The sequence below is a fragment of the Jaculus jaculus genome, chromosome 16, assembly GCF_020740685.1.
Source record: "Jaculus jaculus isolate mJacJac1 chromosome 16, mJacJac1.mat.Y.cur, whole genome shotgun sequence".
Lineage (NCBI taxonomy): Eukaryota > Metazoa > Chordata > Mammalia > Rodentia > Dipodidae > Jaculus > Jaculus jaculus.
The window spans coordinates 751,715-775,312 of record NC_059117.1 but is presented as its reverse complement, the minus strand read 5'-3'; the positions used below and the strand labels follow the sequence as shown (position 1 = coordinate 775,312).

The following is a 23,598-nucleotide window of genomic DNA, read 5'->3' as shown; positions in this document are numbered from 1 at the left end:
CCTGCAGCAGAGACACCCCCCCCCATTATAATCCTCCTTCATGATGCTCCCACCAGCATATTTACAAGTATTTTGATTTATGATTATTTTTTCTGGTATTATAAAAACTTCATGAAACTACTGCCGCACTAGAACAGGGTATCAGGAGTAACATATCTTTCCCAGGCCATGGTCACTCATTTAGCTTTGGAATAAGCCATCTCTTATTCTCTTTGAGGTGACAGCTATGGGTTTTGCATCTATACAAGCAGTACTACTATTATGGAAAAATATTAATAAAAAGCAGCTAAAATTCGATGCTGACAAACATAATCTGGATAGCCTGGCTCTACATTTTTAGCTACATAGGAAATTCACCAAGCTGGCCTCTGTCCATACCTATGCATAACTTTAAAAGCATAAAGTGCATGTTGGTAAGTGGTTCTGAAACAGAGGCAATTTTTGTCCCCCAAAGGAGAAAACCAATGTCTGAAGTCATTTTCACTGTCACAATCTGAGGATGTGGAAACAATTTGTTCCTGGCAGAAGTCAGTGATGACATTAAACAACCTACAATGACTAAGATGCACCCCCCTCCTCCCCCCACCCCACAGCTCTGAGACGATCCAGCTCAAATGCCCAGTGTGCAAGTCAGACCCACTGGAAAGGAAGTTTCACAAGATGAAATACAGGCATTAAAACTTTTTGCAAAGGTGATTTCATAACAAAGGAGAATGTTCTCATAATGCTTATTAGTTGAAAGAGTAGAAAACCCATTTTGCACAATCCAAACTTTTCTTATGAAATGTATGAACACAGAAACAATCCCCTTCCTACGGCTCCTCATCTGTAGATCAGGGGTGACAACATGACTCACAGCACAGGGTTGCTGTGACCACTAAGACGACAGCAAATAATACATACTGCCAGTATTCTCTGAAATACTTGTATTCATTATAAAATAAATGTTACTTTTATAAAAATAAGTGCCATTGTTCAACATCTTAAAAACCACATCAAATGAACTGAGATTCTTGTCTCTGGACTGCTTTCCTCACCACAGCACTTTACCCACAACAATGCTCTATTTAAGATTCAGAAGATATGAAGACTTCATAAGCCCTGGTCTCTCCTTTGCCCTGTAGGAGCAGAATTTCATGTTCAATTCAAGGAGGAAAAAAGAAGGTGAAGGTCCTCATGCCCTAAGCCACACACCATAAACAGGATCAACCCTCATCATTCATTTTATATTGGGAAAGCGATAAGAATATATAGAAGAGGGAAAAAATGAGAAAAGCAAATAAGCTTTTCATTTCCTTGCAGCCATACGGAATAACCTCACCAATCTCCAAGTTATGCTATTCAGGTGGACAATTTCCGCCCCCTAAAGCCAACATAACCCTCCTTTTCTTTCTTCTCAATATGCCTTAGTGATCACAAGATCCTTGGAAGCAAAGTTTATACCTTTCATTGTGCCAAACCTCACCTAACAAAACTGTGGATGCCTATTAAAGACCAATCAAAACAAACAGCTGTCGTTACAGCAGAGCTGAGTTTAGTAAGCAGCTTTGCTTTCCTAGACACCCCCATTTAGATTTTCACACTCCAAATCACAGTTCATCGACCACAGGAACTATAGAGATATCAAAACTTTCAGGGATATGTTCGTTTTAAGACACAGAGAGGAAGAGGAGATGTCAAATGTAAATCAGAATCATAGATGAATTTATAGAAGAGACATTCTATCACCTTTCAGTGGTTGTAGGAAATGAAGGCCCTACAAAACTAATTTTTAAGAAAAAGTTATATTTATCTATAATTTATATAAAAAGGAAAATGTTAAAAGCTCTTGAAGTTATTGTTTTGAAGGAGATTTAACTACTTTTCAAACATTGCAATTGCACAATTTTACATTCTAAATGCATACATATCTAGTCAGCCAGCACTATCAGAAGAATAAAAACTCACAATAATATTAAAATTAAAGCAGTTATCAAAAATCAAGGTTAAAATGGCACATTTTAATGGGATTTCCAACACACTATATTTGCTTGAGAAAACATAAGCGATCTGAACAACAGGTTGTAGACAGTTGCTTTCTAGCCTCCTACTGACCCTTTTCTTTCATTTTTCTTTTCTTCCAAATATGTGAATCTCAATTACTAATTTCAGATTATTTTCTTCATATGCTTTTAGCTATTTAATTTCTAGCATTTATTTAAAATACATACCTTTGGATGAAAAGAAGCTGCTATAAATTAGGAAATGAAAATATTTTTACATTAGCACATGCTAACTAGTTTAAATGTACTGAGATATATAAAATGTAACTAGAGCTACAAATCTTTACTTCATCATTTTTCAATAAAATCAGTTGCTTGTGAAGTATACATATTTATAATTTTAACAATAAAAAAGCAACATAATACTGAGGAAGCAAGTTTTCATCAACAGAGAACAAAATACAGGTGTCAATTATCACTTTCCTCTTATCAGAACTAATTTACAAGTTTAGCAAAGATTATAGACAAGAAGGCAGGAAAGTAATGAGTAGTTCCTGATGGTTTGGGCAGGCCACATGAGGAAAAGAAGAACCAGACACTTAAGACTGGAAGAGACACCACTTTTCTGCCCCCTCCAAGAAATTAACCCTGAGTAGGGATAAGAATGACAGGAAAACGTTACCAAAAAAAAAAAAAAAAAAGACAACCCAGTGAAAAATTCTGGAGGCAACTGATGCCATTAGGAGAGAGAAGAAGGATGCTATACTCAGGACGCTATACTCAGGACTCAAGGACAGCCAGCTAGACAAGCAGCCCAATAGGTAGGAAATGGCCAGTACAAAGCAGGAACACAGGATCATGAGGGCTGACCAGCAGTACTCATTCCTCCAGCACGTTTCCTCTCCCCACCAAGGAGACATCCTCATCCCGAGGCTGTGTTGTCTTTCTTGTGATTTAACCCAAAGAGCACTTCCCAGGGGGTCAGAAGAGTCACTGACCCAAATTCCCCCACTGAAACAGTTTTCAAATAATGGGAAAAATATCCAGGAGATGCAATAACAGATCTAAGGAAGGATGACAACATATCTTGACAACGTTCATCACTACCAACAAAGGGGGAAGGGAGAAAGGAAGGGGTGTGAAGCATGGGCGAAGAAATGAACAAAGAACTATCCAAAAATCTTACTGGATTCCACACCAAGGAGCCAATCCTAAAATAATGTATCCTGATGTCAGCTGGACACACAGCCTGTGTATGCTGGACAAGTTAACCACTGCTCTTGTTTGCACATGGTTACGCTATACTCATCAAGTTACCTGAGAATATTTGTGTGTGCCATAGATTAATGAGTGCTGCTTTCAGTTTGGGGTGAAGAAGCTTCTGTTTGCACTTGGAATGACTACCAAGGAGACTCAAAGTGCTGAGAAGAAGTGATGACTGAGTGTTCAGTGCTAATAGAGACATCTGGATCATACCCTGCAAGGTTCAGGGACCTCACTGGAGAAGGGGTGGAAAAAGCTTAAAATCCAGACTGCTGAGAAGTGATGACTAAGTGCTCAGTACTAAAAGTAAAAGAAGGATTCAGAAGGGCTAAGTGTAAGGGGGATAGGGATAGGGGAAAAAGAAGGTAACAGGAGGGAATTATGTTCAAAATATGTACACATATACATGCATAAAACCTGTCAATAAAAGTCTGAAGAAAAGCCGGAGTGATACCAGTTTCTTTTAGAAATTTATGTAACATATACATGCTTTAGGAATTTCTGTCAAAATTCCAGTGTGATACTTCTACTTAATGTACAAAGTGGAATCTCAGTTTTAACCCAGCACCCATATAAAAATATGTACTGGCAGGGTGGGAACAAGAGGATCAATGGGGTTCCTTGGTCAGCCAACCTAATTGAAAAAGGCTAAGCTCCAGGTTTAGAGACAGACAGATTCTCCTTCAGGAAAATAAAAAGAAAAGCAACAGAGAAGGATACCAGACCCTCCTCTGGTTTCCACATGCATGAGCACAGGGTATGTGCATCTGCACACACTCATGTACACATAACACACACCACAGCATATACTATCCACACAGCAAAAGCATGGTAGAGCATCTGGTAAGGCTTTGTGAATGTCAGTTACTAAAAGCATCACCAGCGTGTGTGATGCAGCCCCAAAATTTATAAGACCATGCCAAGCTAACTTCCTAGCTCTCTACCAGAACATGAAACTGAACAGTGAGTGTCCGTTAGGCCTCTGGTCCACACTTCTCACAAAGATGCGCAGCCCCTGATGTCCTTTACCTCCCCAGCAGGACATCTCCAGCTGGAATGCAGGTGCACCACAGAGCACTCCCCCAGCATGCACAAGCTCTAGGCATTGAGACTCAGCACTGCCTGCTCCCCAAATATGTTTTCAAACATATCTAAACACAAATTGTTTGCCTAGAAATAGGAAAGAAAATATTACAGTTTTCTACTTTCCAAGATACCTGAAACACCTAAAAGCAACCCATCAGAGGCCAAATGCCTCACGACTGCCCACCCACCCCAGGCAATAAGAACAATGACAGCAAGCTAAACCCTTGGCTTCTCAGAGCCCCTCCCTCATCTTTCTTTAAGCTTTCTCAGAGAACCTCTTCACCATCGCTCTTTACACTTTCTCAGACACCCCTCTCCTCATTGACTGGTATCCTTCAGAGAGATGTCCTTAATCCAGTAAGGTCACTGAAGAAAATACTTACATTCTAAAGTAAAGAAATATGATGGCAAATGTTGCAGTTAGCATCTTGTTGCTATGACAAGCACCAAACCAAAAGCAATTTATGGGAGGAAAGGGTTTATTCTGGTTTACAAACTCAAGGGGAAGCTCCATGATGGCAGAGGAAACCACAGCATGAGCAGAGGGTGGACATCACCTCCTGGACGACATCAGGTGCACAATAGGAAAAGGAGAGTGTACCAAACAATGGCAAGGGGAAGCTGGCTATAACACCCATAAGGCTGCCCCCAGCAACACACCTTCTCCAGGAGTCTCCAAGTCCCAAATTGCCACCAGCTGGGGACCTAGCACTGAGAACATATGAGTTTATGGGGACACTTAAGTCAAACCACCACAACACAAAATAGTAGAAGTCACTGTATTTAAAAATGGTCACAACTGAAAATCAAATGGCTTGTGAATGTAAAAAACTCTATGAGCTATTTAGATTTTTCATAGCATCCTGCAGAAAGAAATGCCTGAAAGCTTTTATAGCAAAGATTGAGAGCACAAATGTCAAGTGAAATCATCATTTAAATATGTGAGAACAATCATCAGAAAGACACACACATACTTTTACAAATATACTCCCTATGATTACTAATTTCAATACACCTATTTCCTGTATACTTTCCTTTGCTTGCAAATATGTGACTTCCCAAACTCTGAAAAACAAAGCCATAGAGAAAGTACTGAGGGTCGACGTCATCCAATCAAATTATTTACTGAATTAGTATCCTCCCACAACACAAATACCTTGTCTTACAAATTTGGGATAGGAAATTTCCTACAAGCTGCCTCGGGCAGCATTCTTCTGGAAGTATGAGGACAGATCCTTTCCCCGCTTTTGAAGGCCACCTAATTATCTTGGTTGTGGGTTCTTGGAGCACCTTCCAAAACAGCAGACAGGAGTCTCCACTACATGACATGACATCACACACCACAATACCACCTACTCTCTGCCTCATTTCCCCTCCACCTGAAAAGATCCTTATGGTGACACTGGTCCTGTTCACATGCTCTAAAAATCTTGGTATCTCAAATCAGCTGATCAGCAACCATAAGGTCTACTTGTCCTTATCACATTCAGACATTCTGGATATGAAGTCAAAAATATCTTTGGGGACTACAAATACCATAAGGATCAGAGAGGCTAAGATTGGTGGGCCATGGAGTTAGTGTTAGAGGAAAATCTAAAGCTAAGGTATGCTTTCCTGAGTTTAATTGTTTCTACTGTGAGGACTCACTTCAAAAACCAAGCAATTCTTGGTGCGCCCATTCTCTCTCTCTCCCTCTATCTGTCTTTCTCTCTGTGTCTATCGCTCTCAAATAAATAAATTAAAAAAAAAAAAAGAACCAAGCAATTCTTATTCCTAAGCCAGACAGGAGCTTCTGCCTGACACAGGGCCTGTTCCCTCAAGCACTAGACTTACTATGTCCAAAATAAGGACACATTATCACCTTACTGAAGAAACTGTCCTTAACCACCAGCAATAAAACAACAGTTCCTCAGCCCACTCCATGTTCACTTTAGCCAATGTTATTTTTTTATCTAACTTTATTATCTGATATGTTCTAGATTTAATATGCTTGTTTATGTTATATGTTCCTTATTGAATACTAGGGCATGAAAGAGTTCCAGGATTCAATACATATTTGAATGATCAATGAGTCAGTCTGGAACTGTTGAAAATAACTGTTCTCTCAGCAGTGCAACTGTAATTTATATTCAAAAATCTATCATGACAAAAGAGACAAGTTTATTTTTTTCAATTCTAACAAATGGCAGGAATACAAACTAAAAAATTTTACATACAGAAAGTTTCTACTAAGTTCCAAAGGGATACTTTTTACAATATATACTTCAGCTTAATAATAACCTACAGCCTTCAGATAAACTATATAATATACTTCAAGAGGAAAGTACCTCCATACCTGAAAGATACAATAATCAGCAGAGCCTGTTAACACTGAGAGCTTGTTAATTAAATGAGCAGGATTTCAATCCAAGAAGATGCAACACTGTAACTCCATGCTCTGGTTTTCTATAGTCAGTCTCATAAAAGGGCACATTATAACTATTTTAGATACTAGTTGTCATAAATTTATTAAAATTAATACATGTAAAGAAAAAAATTAAGTATCAATAAATGGTTTATGATGTTCTATCAAGTTAGAAAAAAATTATTTTTGTGATTTACTTTTTGACTTAGAAAGCCTCTTGCAGCTACTGATAAGATATCTCAACAGTAGAGGAGACTTATAACATGCTCTCCAGGAATCATGAGACCTTGTGAAAGAGGGACTGGACAGAATGTGAGAGTACAGAATGGGAACGTGTACTCGGAAACACTGCTCCCATCCCACACTGGCTTGTGCATTCATGACCCTATAGTGCATACCAATAACCCCACTGAGAAGGCCCCTCAATGGAAGGGTATGGGAGAGAGGAAACATAAGAGTATAATCCAACAGGAATGTGACCAATTTGCAATATGTACATACAGTAAAGTTCTCAATTAATTTAAAAAATGAAATAAATTAAAAAGCCTCTTTCTGATTAGGTAACACTGCAGAAGAGGTGATGAGAAAATGCAGAGCCAGAAGGGGAGGCGTGCTTTTGAATACTGTTTTCTAGACATGATATGGCCATGCTGTTGTTATCTAAACAATCTTGAGCCCATCAACCTTCTGTCACTGATGATGGAGAAGGGAGGGGGAAAAAAACATCAAAATAGAAAAGGAACTAGTGAAAAGGGAAGGAGGAGAAGGGGAAAAAATGGAAAGTAATGGGAGGGGATTATGATCAAAATAAATCCTGTAGGATTTTATTTATTTATTGAAAATGGTCAATAAAAAAGTAATAAAGAATCACAAAAGGTCACTGGAACCCTCAATCAGAAAAACAAACCTCAACATGCCTCAGTCAACATGTGGTAATCATTTCCCTTTATGGATCCCCTCTTTCTGTTAATGTGTTAATTTTAACCCCCTTCTCATTCATATTTAAGTGTGATCCTGATGGTAGACTAAAACTCTGCTGCTTCTATTTCACAGTTCTTAGGACAAATAACACACCAAGAAGCAGGACTTTTTAAAAATACGTATCACAGCACTGAGAAACAGAGGTAGGAGGATCACTGTGAGTTCAAGGGCAGCCTGAGAATACACAGTGAATTCCAGGTTAGCCTGGGCTACAGCAAGAACCTACCTCAAAAAAAAAAAAAAAAAGGATGGAATTTTCATATTACTGGTTATGGTGGTTTGATTCAGGTGCCCCCATTAACTTATCTGAATGCTAGGTTCTGGTGGCCATTTGGGAATTGGAATCTCCTGGAGGTGATGGATTGTTGGGAAAGGGCTTATTGGTGTTATAGCCAGCTTCCCTTTGCCAGTATTTGGCAAACTCTCCTGCTGCTGTTGTCCCTCTGATGTTGGCCAGGAGGTGATGTCCACCCACTGTTCATGTCATCGTTTTCCCCTGTTTTATATTTCAGAAATGGCCATGGGCAGAGTGAAGCAGGCTTGTTAGATTACCTGCATGGAGACCTAACAGACTCATGAGGATGAACTGTGGGTTGTAGTGGAGACCCAATAAAGATGCCAGGACTATGGAATGGCTGACAAGGATAACTACTGGCAGTGGATGAAGTTTTCCAGGACTGTAAGCAGCCTAGGTGGAGGGGTAGAGACTCAACAGTGGTTAGAATTATCAGACTTTAAAAACTGCCACTGGATTTTAGAGCCAGGTGTGGTGGTGCGCACACCTTTAATCCCAGCACTTGAGAGGCAAAGGTAGGATAACTGCTGTGAGTTCAAGGCTACCCTGAGACTACATAGAGAAAAAAAAATGTCACTGGCTAGAGTTGTTGGACTTGGAGCAACAGAGTTTGATGTTTGCCTTGTTTGTTTTAAATCTTGTATTGGTAGAATATTTCTTTGCTGCATCCAGTGCAATCTTTTGCAGTGAGAATGTTTATTCTGTGCCATTATGGGGTTTTTTGTTGTTATTTTCGGTATTACAGCTCTGTTAAAACACTTTGGGCTATGAAATGTTTGAACATCACTGGGATTGATAAAAACTATGGGGAGTTTTAAAGTTGGACTGAATACAGTGCATTTTACATCATGGATGATTATCAGTTTATGGGGGCAGGAGCAGAATGTGCTGGTTTGATTCAGGAGTTCCCCATAAACTTGTATGTTCTGAATGCTGGGTTCCCAGCTGGTGGGAATGTGGGAATTGAAGTCTCCTGGAGATGCTATATTGTTGGGAGTGGGTTTTGGGTATTATAACCAACTTCCCCCTGCCAGTGTTTGGCATACTCTCCCGGTGCTATTATCCACATGATGTTGGCTAGGAGGTAACGTCTACCCTCTGCTCATGCCATCATTTTCCCTGCCATCATGAAGTTTCCACTCAAGTCTGTAAGCCAAAACAAACCCTTTCCTCCCATAAGCTGCTCTTGCTCAGGGCAGGTGTTTTCCGAAAACAATGTGAAGCTAAATGCAACAATGGTGAATCAGTTTCTTCACTATGTCCTTAATTAACATAGACACAAAAAATCTCAACAGAATATTTGCAAGCTGCATTCAAGAGCACAGTAAGATTATCCATCATACCAAAGTTAGTGTCACCCCTGGGATGCAAGGTTGAGTCAACATATGCAAATCAGTAACATGTAGTTCACCATATAAATAAACTTATAGACAGAAATGACATGAGCCACCCAATAAAAGCAGGAAAGGCATTTGACAAAGTACAACATTCCTAGATGGTGAAAGGTCTAGAGAAACTAGTAACAGTTGAAATATACCTCAGAATAATAAAGGCTTCATTCTAATCAAAAGGGCTATCATCAAGAAAACAAATGACAACATATGCTAATGAGGATGTGGGAAGTGGGGGACTCTTACTCACTGTTACTGGTAGCATAAATTGGTACTGAAAATCAGTGTGATCTCTCGGAGCTAAATATTGAACTATCAAATGACTCCTGTACCATTCCTTGGCACATACTCAAAGGACTGTACCCTACCACATAAACACTGGCACAACCTTGTTCATCACTGCTCTATTCATAATAGCTAGGAAAAGGAGCCAGCCTAGATGTCCATCAACTCATAAATGGATAATGAAAATGTGGGACATTATACATAATGAAATTAATTCAGCTGTTAAGAAAAATGAAATTTTAAAATTCGAGGGAAAAATGGATGGAGCTGGAAAAGACCATTTGTATATGAGTATATAAATAATAAACATCTGAGACAGAAACCATCTCATAATGAACTAGTGAGGAGATCCAGACCCCAGGCTGGAGTGCCAAGTTAGAAAATGAGTAACTGCCTCCACATAGAAAACAAATTGAAGCTCACTAAGATTTATGAAAACGATTATGGAAAGACCACTAATATTTATGAGAACATGTAATAGACACCTTATAAGATGCTTTATTTATTCCTTAATTCTAATAGCAAACATATACAGCAAGCTGTAGTCCCCATTTGTCAAATGAGGAGCTAAAAGACAGAGGAGGTGAACATCACTCCTGGTCACACAGCCAAACACCATAGGCTGAGTCATTTCTTTAGGGCCATCCCAGAAAGGTTCAGGGCTAGAAGGCTTAAACAGTAACAGAAGCCCAGAGCTGTAGCCCTTTCTCCCACTTGTCAGTTCCATAATATATGATTACCCACTCTTTGGGTCTTAGTTTCTTCAATGTTAAATGGCTACCTTTTCACTCAGCTTTTTCCTTGAACTTGGCCAACTGCCTAATTGTTTTTATCCATTTTCTAGCCTGATTTTTTGAATTTCAGATTTAAAGTAGTTGACCTTAGCTATGATGTCTGTTTAAATACTAAAACTAATGATGGACAGTTAGATCACTAGTGCCTACTGCCGTTAAACCCAGACTCACACTTTCTGTCTTCATTCTATAGGAGCTCTGGAAACCTCTTGGATTTCCTGGGATTATACCAGTAGTTGCTCCTAAAACCACAGGTCCTCTACAGTTCTGAATGATGTGGACAGAATGAATTGTACTTTTTTACTAAGTTGCAGCTTTTTGGTGTGGTGGGGAAGAATAACCAAGTCTCCTCATCTTACCATGGCATGAATTTGGGCACCTGCCCTTCACCGCTGAGCTTCTAAGGGATAACTTCCACTTCTCTACCAAAGGAGCACTGTCCAGCACTATCACCAGACCACAGTGCCACATCCTTTTAAGTCCCTTCCTTGAAACTCCTCCATGTCCACAAATCTCCTCAATGCCCACACACATGGAGCCTCTCTCTAAGGGTAATTTTTACACACACATGCAGCCCCTCTCAAACAGTGGTATCTCCACACACGTGGGGCCCCTCTCTAATGGTGGTATCTCCACACACGTGGAGCCCCTCTCTAACAGTGATATCTCCACACACATGGAGCCCCTCTCTAATGGTGACATCTCCACACACGTGGAGCCCCTTTCTAATGGTGCTATCTCCCCACCATGGAGCCCCTCTCTAACAGTGATATCTCCACACACAGAGCCCCTCTCTAACAGAGGTATCTCTACACACATACAGCCCCTATATAACAGTGATAGCTCCATACACAGAGCCCCTCTCTAAGGCCGATTTCTACGTACATTCTGCTCAGCTACTCAGCCCACCTAACTCTCAGTGCATTAAGCCACAGCTGCTCTCCGCTGTTTATTTCTCCACTCATATAGTGGGTAATATTCCCGCTTCCTAATGACACTGGAGGCTGGGGTTACATGTCCTCTAATTTGTTCTCCTTGTCGATTTAGTATGTGAAGAATTTGTGGAAAGATTTAGATTTTAGTAGTTGTCCATATCCCCCCATGTAAGATAAAATCCCAGAGCAGAGCTCAAACATGCAGTGTCCTATACCAGTGACCCTGGGAATAGGAATGGTGACCTGAAATGTTTTTCAATGTTGTTTTTCAATGTTATCAGAAGCAAACAGGCCTTATTTCCTACTTATAAGCAAACTCAGAGCTGAAGTCTCAAAGGAATAAAGACCCTATATCCTGAATATGTTATAAACCACAACATAGTGTCATATATATGATGTTGTCTAGAGGAATCTATAGAAGCCCACAATCCCTTAAAAGAGTAAACAGAATTCATATAATAACAATATATAGTCACACTGGTACAAATTCATATAATGACAATAAGAATATAGTCACATTGGTATAAATTCCTGCATTTTATCGTGATATATTTTCATTCCCCTAAGCTGGATGAATTATTAGAAGAAAAAACATTAGTTTTCATTCCATCTATGTAACTCATAAGCTAATTAATTTGTATTATGTTTAACATTATTTCTTTCTTGGTATGTGTGCACATGTGTATGATGTATATACGTGTGTATGTGTGTTCATGAGTATGTGTGCATTCACATACATACCACGGCATATGTGTGGAGGCAGGGACAACTGGGGTCAATCGTTGTCTTCCAGGGTTAGTCTCTAATTATTCAGGACTGTGCCTGCCAGACTGGCTGGCCTGCCAACTTCTAAGAAATTATCCCATTTTGGCCTCCTATCTCACTGTAGACATATGGCATTACAGAAGCTAACAGTTTCCAGTTTTTATGTGGAGTGTGGAGAGCTGAATCAGGGACTTACACTAGTGTCACAGATACTTCATTCACTGAGCCATCTCCCCAGGCTTAACCTTATTTCTTATGTGTAGTTTTGAAAAGAAATTTTTCAAAGCCCTGATATTTATTCCCCTTAGATATAATCTTTATCCCAACTCCAAACAAGTTTAAGGGATTTTTACTCTTTTAAGAAATAAGCTGTAATTTTAATGATTCAGGAAATACTTAAGGAGTACTGAATATATGAGCATGCCATGTTCACTAAAAGAATGAGTGTCGGGTTAGTGTGGCTGTAGGTAGAACTCAGAATGGAGCCCTTACACGTGAGTCTCTAGGCTCAGTCTCAGAATCCCAGGAGAGAAAAAAAGAAGGTTGCAATTCCTATAATGCATATATCTTAAAAACACACACAAAAATGGGCTTTGAAGAGTTAAAACTACTTTTTAAAGTATCAGTTTTCCCAGTTTCCACATGTTTCAGGTTGAAACACTTCTCAAGATAAAATGTTTTGCTTCTTTTCCTATTTGTTTGCAAGCTAATAAATTTAACAGACAGGCAGACAGCCAGAATGCTCTTTCCCAAGGATCTACTTTAACTCTACTTTCCCATCCTCAGGTCCCCTGGGCGTCAGACTGAGTGAAGTGTAGTTAGCTGGATATAATCAAGAATAACCACACAGATGAAGGCTCATGAATCCCTACCTCAGAGTCATCTGTAGATTCTTCAAGAGATCCAGTTTCCTGCAAAGCACAGGGAGAGAAATGGTCAGAAGAAAAAAGACCCAAGTGCTAGGGGAAAAGAAGTCCTTGTGCTCTACCTGTGCTTTAGACAAAGGCATTTGCAACCACACCTAAGAGGACTCTGTGTGCTCAAGGCTCAGGTTCTTTCACAACCCTGTACTCCTGGTGGCCCTGGGACAGACAGCACTCCTAGCTGCTGCTGGCCTACCTCAAACACTGAACAGGTGAGCAAATGACCTCAGGAATTTGACACCTGGGGTTCTGTAAGGCTCTCAGCTAATGGAAATCCATTTATCTCAGAAAGAAAGAAACTGCCTTCTCAAATTATCTACAAGCCAATTTGTATGGTGAGACTTCTTTAACCATAGAGCCATCTCTCCAGCCCTTACATTAAAATTATTGTGCTATTAATCTGTTGAGACAAAATGGCTGCATTACTCAGATTTTTATAAGTTCTCCTACAATGGTACCTGTCAGATCCTGTACAAACAGGCTGTGAAACTTATATGAGCTCTTTAACCATTAACTCTAAGACAAATTCTGCCACTTAACACAGTTACCTTCTTGCTAGACAATGAATCTTGCTGCTCTATGGGAAACAAAGAAAAAAAAAAACTGATTTGATCCTGCTAATCTCTCACCTGTCCACTGAAAGTAAGAATCTGCTGACAGCATACATCCTCAAGAAGGTCAGCAAAATGAAGATTTACTTAACGTACTTATAGATATCAATGGAAATAAACAGCGTAGGCATTTCACAACAAGCTACGAGGTAAACAAGAACAAAATCTGAGGCAACAGCATTTTATATCTAACAGATTTTTTTGGAAAAAAAAAAAGTTTTCAAGAAAGTCAGATGTTGATTTTCCTGAATTCAGCTGGACAGTAAGATAATACAAAACCTGATGTCTATAAAGTTTTATTTCATACATTAATAATCAATAAGAGCACAGTAAGAGGCAGGTGCCCTCCAGAGTACTATCTTATAGAAAACACAGTCCTTGCTTTCAAAGATCTTATGTAAAATTAGTATGTTATCTGCAATTGAGAACATTATTACTATGCTACTGACAGTGAAGAGCACCTCAACATTCCAAGCAGCCTGCTTAATCTAATGTGACTGTGGGTCTTAGAAAGTGCTCAGTGACCTGAAACTACAATAACTTTGTTCTTACACCTGAAAAACACATGAAAACAGCCCAACTTTTCTAACATTTGCCATCTGCTCAGATGGTGAATATCGTGCACAATGACAAGCCATTTGTCCATGGCACTAACCATCCAGTTCACAGCTCTAGTACTCTGACCATCCTGACCACTTCACTTTTAATATTAATAGGCACCTTGCTAGCAGAATAGGGCCTAGAAGTCATACAAAACACACATGGCCAACTAACTTTCCAAGAAAACACACTAGGAAAAGGACAGTCTCTCTAACAATGATGCTGGGGAACTGAGTCTCAAATATGTGAAGGAATGAAGCTAGACCCTTACTTTACACTATACATGCACCTACACACACACACACACACACACACACACCCCTAAGTGGATAAAATAAGGCCCACTGTGGTGGTTTGCACCTGTAATGCCAGCACTCAGGTGGCTAAGGTAGGAGGCCTGCTGTGAGTTCTAGGCCAGCCTAGCGTACAGATTCCAAGTAAGCCTAGGCTGGAATAACATTGCCTTAAACAAATAAAACAAGGATAAAATTTCTAAAGGTAAGCCATAAAATCATAAAACTGGAGGAACTGTTACTTGACACTGGCCGCAGGTATCACCCAGAAAGCTTAGCCTACAACATAAAGTCAGAGGCTAAAGCTCAGTGTTAGAGCATTTCACTGCAAAGGAAAGTTAGTAATGGCATCATAGCACCCATCAAACTAAAAGCTTCTTTGTAGCAAAGGAAACAAAATGAAAGGGCAATCTATGGATAAAATGAAAATCATATATGTCATAAAAATTTGCAAAGAAGGGGTTGGAGAGATATCTTAGTGGTTAGGGCTAACAAACTGAGTTGGATTCCCTGGTACCACTTAAAGCCAAATGTAAAATTAAAGAGGACTTGAATAGACATCCCCTAACCCAAACCCCTAAAGTCAGAATAATGAGAAGTTGAATTTAACTATTTCTAATAATATAGCTTCTATCCATGAGATTCCCTGAATATTATTACTAACACTGACAAAACAAAGCTTTAATGGACTATACCAATAAACTGCATCTATATTCTTATTTCCCATAGCTGTTCTCTCTAAGACCTTTGGCTACTCCTTCCAGAAAAACATTAACCCTGATGGGCCTGAGGACCAACTAGGGTGGTGGTTGCTCAACAGGAGAGTACTAGATGCCACTGATCACACATTAAAACACTAAGAAGAATTTAGGCACAGCTTTAGGAACTGCTTTTCTGGCTAAAGCAAAAGTGTGATGAGCTAGAAGCCACAAGTGACACCCAGTGTAGACCTATAGTCTGAGCAGCAGGCTGAAATGAACCTTTCCTTGAAAACCACTGTCTCAAAAGCAAATCATCTATACAAAAAACTGCCCCTATGGCATCTACACTGTGACCTGACCTATGACCTCGCTATCAGCTGCAACCTGGAGTATCTGCCCCAAAGCCAGGTCAGAGTAATGTATGGCATTCCATGAATAACCTTCAATAGTCTCCTTGCCTGACAAATAGAACTGATTTCAGATTTCCCAACAAAGCAGGCAAAGCAATTTCCAGTGTGACCCCAAGAGACTTCCAGCTTTTTTCCCATGCCCTCCCCACAACCATGACCCGCCTGTCACACTAGGCAAGCTCTATAAGAGATCACACGCTTGTGCATCCGTGCCAGAGGGGCAAAATGGCAGCATGAGGTCTGTGTGTGCCCTACATATGTTGTCTAATCTGGGTGAGGTTTATAACAGACTTTCATATAAAAATCTGCATTTCTGACTTCATAAACACCAGATACAGGGCTGGGGCAATGGCTCCATGGATAAAGCATTTGTCATACCAACATGAGGACCTGAGTTCAGATCCCCAGAACCCTTGTAAAGCTGAATGCAGAATCTATATTCCCAGTGCTCCTGTGGCAAGATGGGAGGCGGGAACAGGAGACCCCCTGGAAGCTGACCCACAGCTAGTTTGGCATACAATGTGAACAAAGCGGTGAACAAGAGACTCTGCATCAAGCAAGGCGGAAGAGGAGCACAGACACCCGAAGTTCTTTTGACTCACCCCTCCCCTGCCCCGTGGCATGCACATACGTGTACACACACACACACACATTAGATGTCTACACAGTTTCAGTATTTCTGTTTAACTTCAGTTGGAGCTGAGTCATAATGGTAGAGATGGAATGCATCTTACATCCCCACATCCTCCACTTGGGCACGCCCAATCAAGTCACGGGCCTGCCCTGAATTGTGATGCCTAATGAGGCTTTCCTTCTGGAACTGCCTCTACTCAGGACAGCCCTGGCCCAACTCAGCCACTATTGTCATGGTTTTCCAATTCCCAGTTATCAACTTCAAGTTCAATGAAACCCACAAGGGAGCCCTCAGGGAAAATGCTACCCTGCAGTCCAGCTCAGGGCCTTAGCTGTTTTATTCCCAAATTGCCAACTTGAGATATAAGTAAAACAGCACTGGCTATTTCTAAACTACATTTTTTTATTTTTTGTTTTTTGCAGCCCAACCTATGTCTCCCCAACAAATTTGGGAAGATTAATCTTTGTCCTATTGATGACCATTTCAACCTAACATCTTTGATATGCTTCACTTCACACTGACAAGAGTCTTCAAGGGTAAATTCCTAACTTATAGGCAAGAAAACTGAGGCACTGAAATATGATTGATTTCTTTTTTACGGTCAGGGTGATTTTTACAACCACAGAGCATGCCATCAGAAAACATGCAAAAATAAAAATAAAAAAAGACAGAATCTTTAATGTCCAAAATGTAAGAGAAGAATTCAAAGTAGAAACTCTCCCATCTAACCAAAGAACAGAAAGTCTGAATGCAAAATTTTCTTATTGATGGCTCAAGGTTGGTTGGGTAGAGATGATGAAAGGGTACCTGGAGTGGCAAGAGTAAGGAACTTAGAGAATGTGATCTCACTACACTTGCATTAGTAATATTCCAGTTTTGAAAAGGATGAAATTTCATGCAAATTCTACTGGACCTAAATTAGAATTTAATTAATTATGATATACTCTCATAATACATTCATTTAGACATTTTACTAAATGCATCTGGAAAGTACTAACTGTGGTAGACACAGACACTCTGAGGTCTCAGTGATCTGCAGGAGTTAAGACAAATACACAACCAACCACTTTAAGTAGAATGTTATTCATAAGGTATGATAAATACTGTGGGGCCTCTGTGATTATGAAAGTCAACTATAAATTATTCTGGAATTAAATGAGACTGTTGATTACAGGCTTTCTAGGCAGAATCCAGAGAATTAGTTCTTTTAGTGAATTATAAAATGCTAATGTTCCTTTTACAAAGTACCTTTACTATGATCAGAAAAATCAAGGCTTTCAAATGATTTACTATTTAAACAGTAACTTTAAGACCATGAGCTGTTATATAGAATATTAACTCAATGCAGATTTCGCTATTTTAGTTATTCATAAAATTAAAGGGGAGACAATCACCACAGAGTACAACACTGGGAAATATTAATGCCAAGTGGTTCACCTGTGTGTTTCTGGCCTTGGATTTACAGAACACGGTGCCAAGAAAAAAAGCATTCTTTGCCTTCCCCTATAATTTGTCACAGTAGTTCATTTAATGCACATGTCAACTCCTGAAATACGCAGGAGAGCAAATATGTCACAATTTCCAAAAAGATTCCAGATGGCAAAACGAGCATTTGCTTACCCCATCTTTTAAAAATAATGCAGGACAAAGGTCTACAATCATATTTGAATGGGCTCCTACTGAGAAATGTAAAATGTACCAATCCATTCCAGAGTGAGAAAAGCATAATCAGCATTAGTCCTCAAAGAGTAATAATGCAGGCAAAATTATCTTATAGTTTTACTTGTAAAAATAGAACAATTGGGAATTGGTTTTCTTTTTTTTTTTTTTTTTTTTCTGAACTGACAATAGACCTCTAGTCTTTTTTAAAAACACTAGGAAGGCAAATAAAATGTTCCCTGCAATAGTGTACTGGCTGTGAAAGTGCCACAGCTAGAATAACGACCGAAAGAACATCATTAAGATGCCAAAGGCTAACTCTACATTCTTTAGCACACTTTAAAAACAGTGTGTGGTGGTGACAGGTCAGGAGCTACAAGATTACAGATTTATTATAGTTCTAAGCTGTAAATCTGAGAAAGGTCCACAAGTTGACTAAATTTCAGTGTGCTTAAACTCAACCATTTAACACAAATGAAATATCAAGCAATACTAGAGTGTTGGGGATACGGTTGGAGACAATGTCTTTCCGTATAACTTGCTTTGTTAAAGTGACAGTTACAAAACTTACACAGGAAAAAAATAGTTAATAAAACAGTATGGGAAATAATGATAAGCATAATAGACAGTAATACGGGAAGATGGCTTCAAAGAATGTTCAAGGGAAGTGTCAGTCAAGAACATTTCCACAGCAGCATGAAGGAAGAGCCCTGCCGATACCAGAGGTACTAAAGGAGAACAAGAGCAAAGGCCCTGAGGTAGGAACACACCTGGTTTGTTGAACAAACAGTAAGAAAGGCAGTATGGCTGACAATGAATAAGGAAAGATGGAAAGGGTGGCTTAGACAAGGTCCTGCAGGACAAGTAGGCAACTGTAAGGGTAAGATGTGAGATGATCTGACTTTTAATATCAGAACATTTACCTCAAAGAACTTTTTTTGGGGTGGGATCACTTTCTTTGTGGAAAAAGCTTTTTTTTTTTTTTTTACTTGAAAGCACTGTGTAAACACAAGTAATTATTATCTTCCTAATTTTTCTATATATTTTTATGTCAGCTTTGTCCAGTTTATCTTCCACATAGGAGAGGAACCGCAAGGACAACACTCTATTTCTGTGACACAAGATTTAAGGGCTTAGGGAACCTGGTGTTTTTCTATCAAACCACAATAAAATGAAGATAAACTAAGTGTGAAAACACTCTTGCCACTAGTCTAAGCAATGATAGCATGCAATGGTTATGCTCTAAGGGCATTCCTTTATCCTGCGCTGCGAGAACTGACAAGGGAGTTTGCACAAGTGTGAGGTAAGAGACTTGTTACTACAGTGACAATCCAAAATTTCACCTAGTCAAATCCCTTTAATTATCGGCACATATAAAATGACTATTTGTAAGTAAAACATAATGCAAATGGTAAAAGTCACTTAGCAGGGGCCTGGAGAGGTGGCTTTGCGCTTGCCTGTGAACCCAGGTTAGATTGCCCAGTACCCAAGTAAACCAGGCGCATACGGTGGCGCATGCGTCTGGAGTTGTTTGCAGTGGCTAGGGGCCCTGGAATGCCCATTCTCTCTCTCTCTCTCCCTCCCTTCCTCCCTCAAATAAATAATTTAAAGTATTTTTAAATCACTTAACAAATAAGGTCTCTGGTGACAGTATCCTATCTGTGTTACAAGAATTCACAGATCAGTTACTTTGTGAGGAAAAAAATTAATGTACATATATATATATATATATATATATATATATATATATATATATATATATATATATATATATATATATATATATATATATATATATAATGGAACTGAGGTGCCATGGCGAAGTGTGGCCCCTGGGCGCGATCCCGGCCCGCCCGCCAGTCCCACGGCCCCCGCCAGCCTGCGCGGCGGTCCCGATGTACGCGGGACGAGCACGGGCAGTTCTGGCCCCGCGTGGACGGACGCCGCAGCCACAGCCTCCCGCGAGCTCCCAGCCCCGGCCTCCGCTCGGCCGCCGCGCCCCACCCGCCCCACCGATGTACTCCGGCAGCTTTTACCTGCTCCTCTGCTTCCGCCATGCTGCCGCCAGAGTCACATGATAGGTCCGGAAACGAGGGGGACCGACGCTGCGCCTTCTGGGAAATGTAGTTCTAGTCTCCCAGACCGGTTCCTCCTCCGTGGGAATGCGCTGGCCTTCCTTTCTACTCCAAGGAGTGCTGCTTTGGGTAATCTGAACACGACTGCGGTTTAATGCTGTCATTTATCTTATTGTTGTTCTTTCTGGGGTTATTGGAGTTACTTACTGTATATCACAGCTTTGCATTTAATCCTCTCCAGCCATTTCTACAATGCTCGCTTGTACTGAGCATTGCACCTCGGGGATCACTGTAAAGCTGGATGAATGAGTTTATAATATGGCCCTGTCTGACGCCAAAGACTGTGATGATTATCAAAAGCCCGTTAGTCTAATATAGTTGTTATCCCACTTCACCCTCTTCCTAAGGTACTTGATGGAATATAAAGGAATCTTTGCAGCAGAAAGCTAGAGAACAATTTATACTCCCAACAAATACTTGGCACACACAACTTACTACTTGAAAAGAAATCTCTGGGCATGTGAATAGTGTGTTTTCAAGATATCTATTGTTTAATTATTACTTCATTGAGGGCTTTCTTAAACATTAGAGTGTGAGCTGGTCATTGGCACATGGCCTGTAAAGCCACTGAATTACTTCCATCCTTTAGATAAACTGCCCCCTCCTCCATATGTTTCTGGAATTATGAATATGAATTCAGAGGCTCTTCCCTAAAGGCAGACATTTTCTCCTTTACCTTGTCAGGTACCTGGTAACCCACACAGGGTGTTCATCACAATGGGCAGCTGTGCTCAATGCGTTCTTGTGGTTCTTGGTTCCCTGTGCCCAACTTGACTCTGACTTAAGAGGAAGCCATATACCCCTGTAAAACCCATGGAAAAATACCAGGAGCCCAAAACAGCCCCAGATGCAGACAGCCTTGTGACCCCCAGATGCAGACAGGCATGACCATAAACTCCGCCTAATGTACTATAGATAACCCTGTCAGGATGCTTCCGAGAAGAGAAAAAAAAAAAAAAAAAGAGGATCCCCACCGACTCCAAGTCTATTAATAAGTAACCAGTAACCAGTGCTGGGACTGAAATCATGCTTCTGCTTCTGTAAACCTGCTTCTGCTCTCCCTAACTCTATAAAAAGAGACCCTTCCCCTTGCCCGGCGCACTCAGCCTCTCGAAGGACTGGAGTGCCCGCAGGCGCCTGTGTAAACAATAAAGCTGCCTCTTGCCTTTGCATCCAGTGGCTCGGTCTTGGTTCTTGGGCGCGGGTCTCCCACCACGGAAGATTCCCCCTCCCCCGGGAATCTTACACCCCATGCTCTGTATTTCCTCTAACCTCAAACCATTGCTTGTTTAACCCGTGATATCTCAGTGGCTGAGAAGCGAGGTCAATATCATATCTCACACATGCGACTTCTCCATGGGGCCTAAACAATCTCCAACCAAGCCTTGTTAGGATCCCAAGTTGAGCCTGCTAGTTACATAGCCACTGGTCATTTTAGGCATCTAACCACCCAAGGCAGAGCGCAATCCAAGAGTTTCTTAGATCTGCAGAAAACTAGACACCAAAGAGCAAACACCACTCCTGATAGACTTCAAGTACTACTATTATTATTAAGTACAGCTGGGCAAAAATACAGACCAAGAAACCTTGGGTCAAGTGAGGTGCACATATGAGGTCGGGCATGAAAGCAACCTCCAGCCTCTGAATACATTGCAAGGGCAGGGCCAAATTTACACATACACACAAATTTAAATCCCTGAGAGTTCCAGCTGGACAGAAATTATTAAGATAAGAGCAGAAATTAATGAATTGGAAACTGAGAAAACAATTAAGAAAATTGATGAAACTAAGAGCTGATTCGTTTTCTGAAAAAATAACAAGATTGATAAACCCCTGGCCAATTTAATCAAATAAAAATGAATTAAGTTCTCAAATTAACAAAATTAAAATGAAAAGGGAATGGTCACAACACACATCAGTGAAATTGGAAGAATCATCAGGACATATTTCCAGAAGCTCTATTCCATAAAACTAGGGAAAATAAATGAATTCCTAGACACATATCACCTATAAAAACTAAGTCCAGAACAGATAAATCTCCTAAACAAACCTAGTACATGCATTGAGATTGAAAATTTTCCCCAAAAGGAAAATTGCAGTATTCAATGAATTCTAATCTGATTTCCACTAAACCTTTCAAGGAACTGAAACCACAATTTTTCTAGCTTTTTCACATAATCAGAGAACAGAAAATGCTCCCTAATTCTTTCTATGAAACAAAAACCAGATAGAGATACAAGAAAAAGGGAAAGCTATAGACCTATATCCCTGATGGACTTAAATGCAAAAATCCAGAACAGAATCCTCACAAACTGAATTCAACAACACATTTAAAACATTATCAACCTCAATCAAGCAGGCTGCATCCCAGGGATGCAAGGATGGTTCAAAATACAGAAATCAATGAACATAATACACCACATAAATAAAGTTAAACAAAAGAACTACATGATCATTTCAATAGATGCAGAGAAGTCCTTCAGCAAAATACAACATCACTTCATGAACAAAACACTGGAGAGAGAACAGGCATGGAGGATTTATATTTCAACATAATAAAGGCTATATATAAAGTATCCAAAGTCCAAATCATATTTAATGAGGAAAAACTCAAGGAATTCCCTTTAACATCAACAACAAGAGAGGGAGTGCTCACTCTCACCACTGATCTTCAGCATAGTATTAAAAATCCTAACCTAAGCAATGGGACAAGAGAAAGATGTAAAAGGATACAAATTGGAAAGCAAGAAGTCTAACTAGTCCTATTTGTAAATGATATGATCCTATACATAAATGACCCAAAAAGACTACACCACAAAACTTCTAAAGGTGATATATGCCTTTAGCAAAGTAGCAGAATACAAAATCAACACACAAAAATTAGTAGCCTTTCTATATGCAAAGGACAAATATACAAAGAAAGAAATTAGCAAGGCTGTCCCATTTTCAATAGTCAGACCAAAAAAACCAAATACCTTGGAATAACACTAACCAAAGAGGTAAAAGACCTATATCCTGAAAATATAAAAGCACTCAAAGAAATTGAGGAGGACATGAGAAGATGGAAAGATCTTCCATGTTCCTGGATAGGTAGAATAAATATTGTAAAAATGGCAATTCTACCAAAAGCAATTTACAGATTCAATGAAAATCCTAGCATCATTCTTCACAGTTATAGAAAAAGTAATCTCAAAATTTATATGGAATGGAAGAGGCCTCAAATATTGACAAATATTATCAGCAAACATCATACCTGATCTAAAGCTATACTACAAAGCCATAGTAATAAAAACAGCATGGTACTGACATAAAAACAGACATATAAACCAATGGAACAGAATTAAAGATCAAGCTTTATTTCAAGCAACTATAGCTACTTTATGTTTGCCAAAGGAGCCAACAATGTACACTGGAGAAAAAAACAAAAAAAAACCAGCTTCTTCAACAAATG

General features: G+C 39.7%; 1 protein-coding gene across 1 annotated transcript in view; it reads right to left on the bottom strand.

The window, feature by feature from the left end:
* Positions 1-20,095, bottom strand: part of Vps41 (VPS41 subunit of HOPS complex) — a 160,264-nt gene extending 140,169 nt beyond the window's left edge. The window contains exons 1-2 of the mRNA XM_004668846.3: positions 20,049-20,095; positions 13,054-13,092 (exon numbers count right to left, since the gene is read on the bottom strand). Of these exons, the coding sequence (XP_004668903.1) occupies positions 13,054-13,092; positions 20,049-20,069 (60 nt within the window). The 5' untranslated portion in view covers positions 20,070-20,095. The remainder of the gene's footprint in view (positions 1-13,053; positions 13,093-20,048) is intronic.
* Between the last annotated feature and the right edge of the window lie 3,503 nt (positions 20,096-23,598).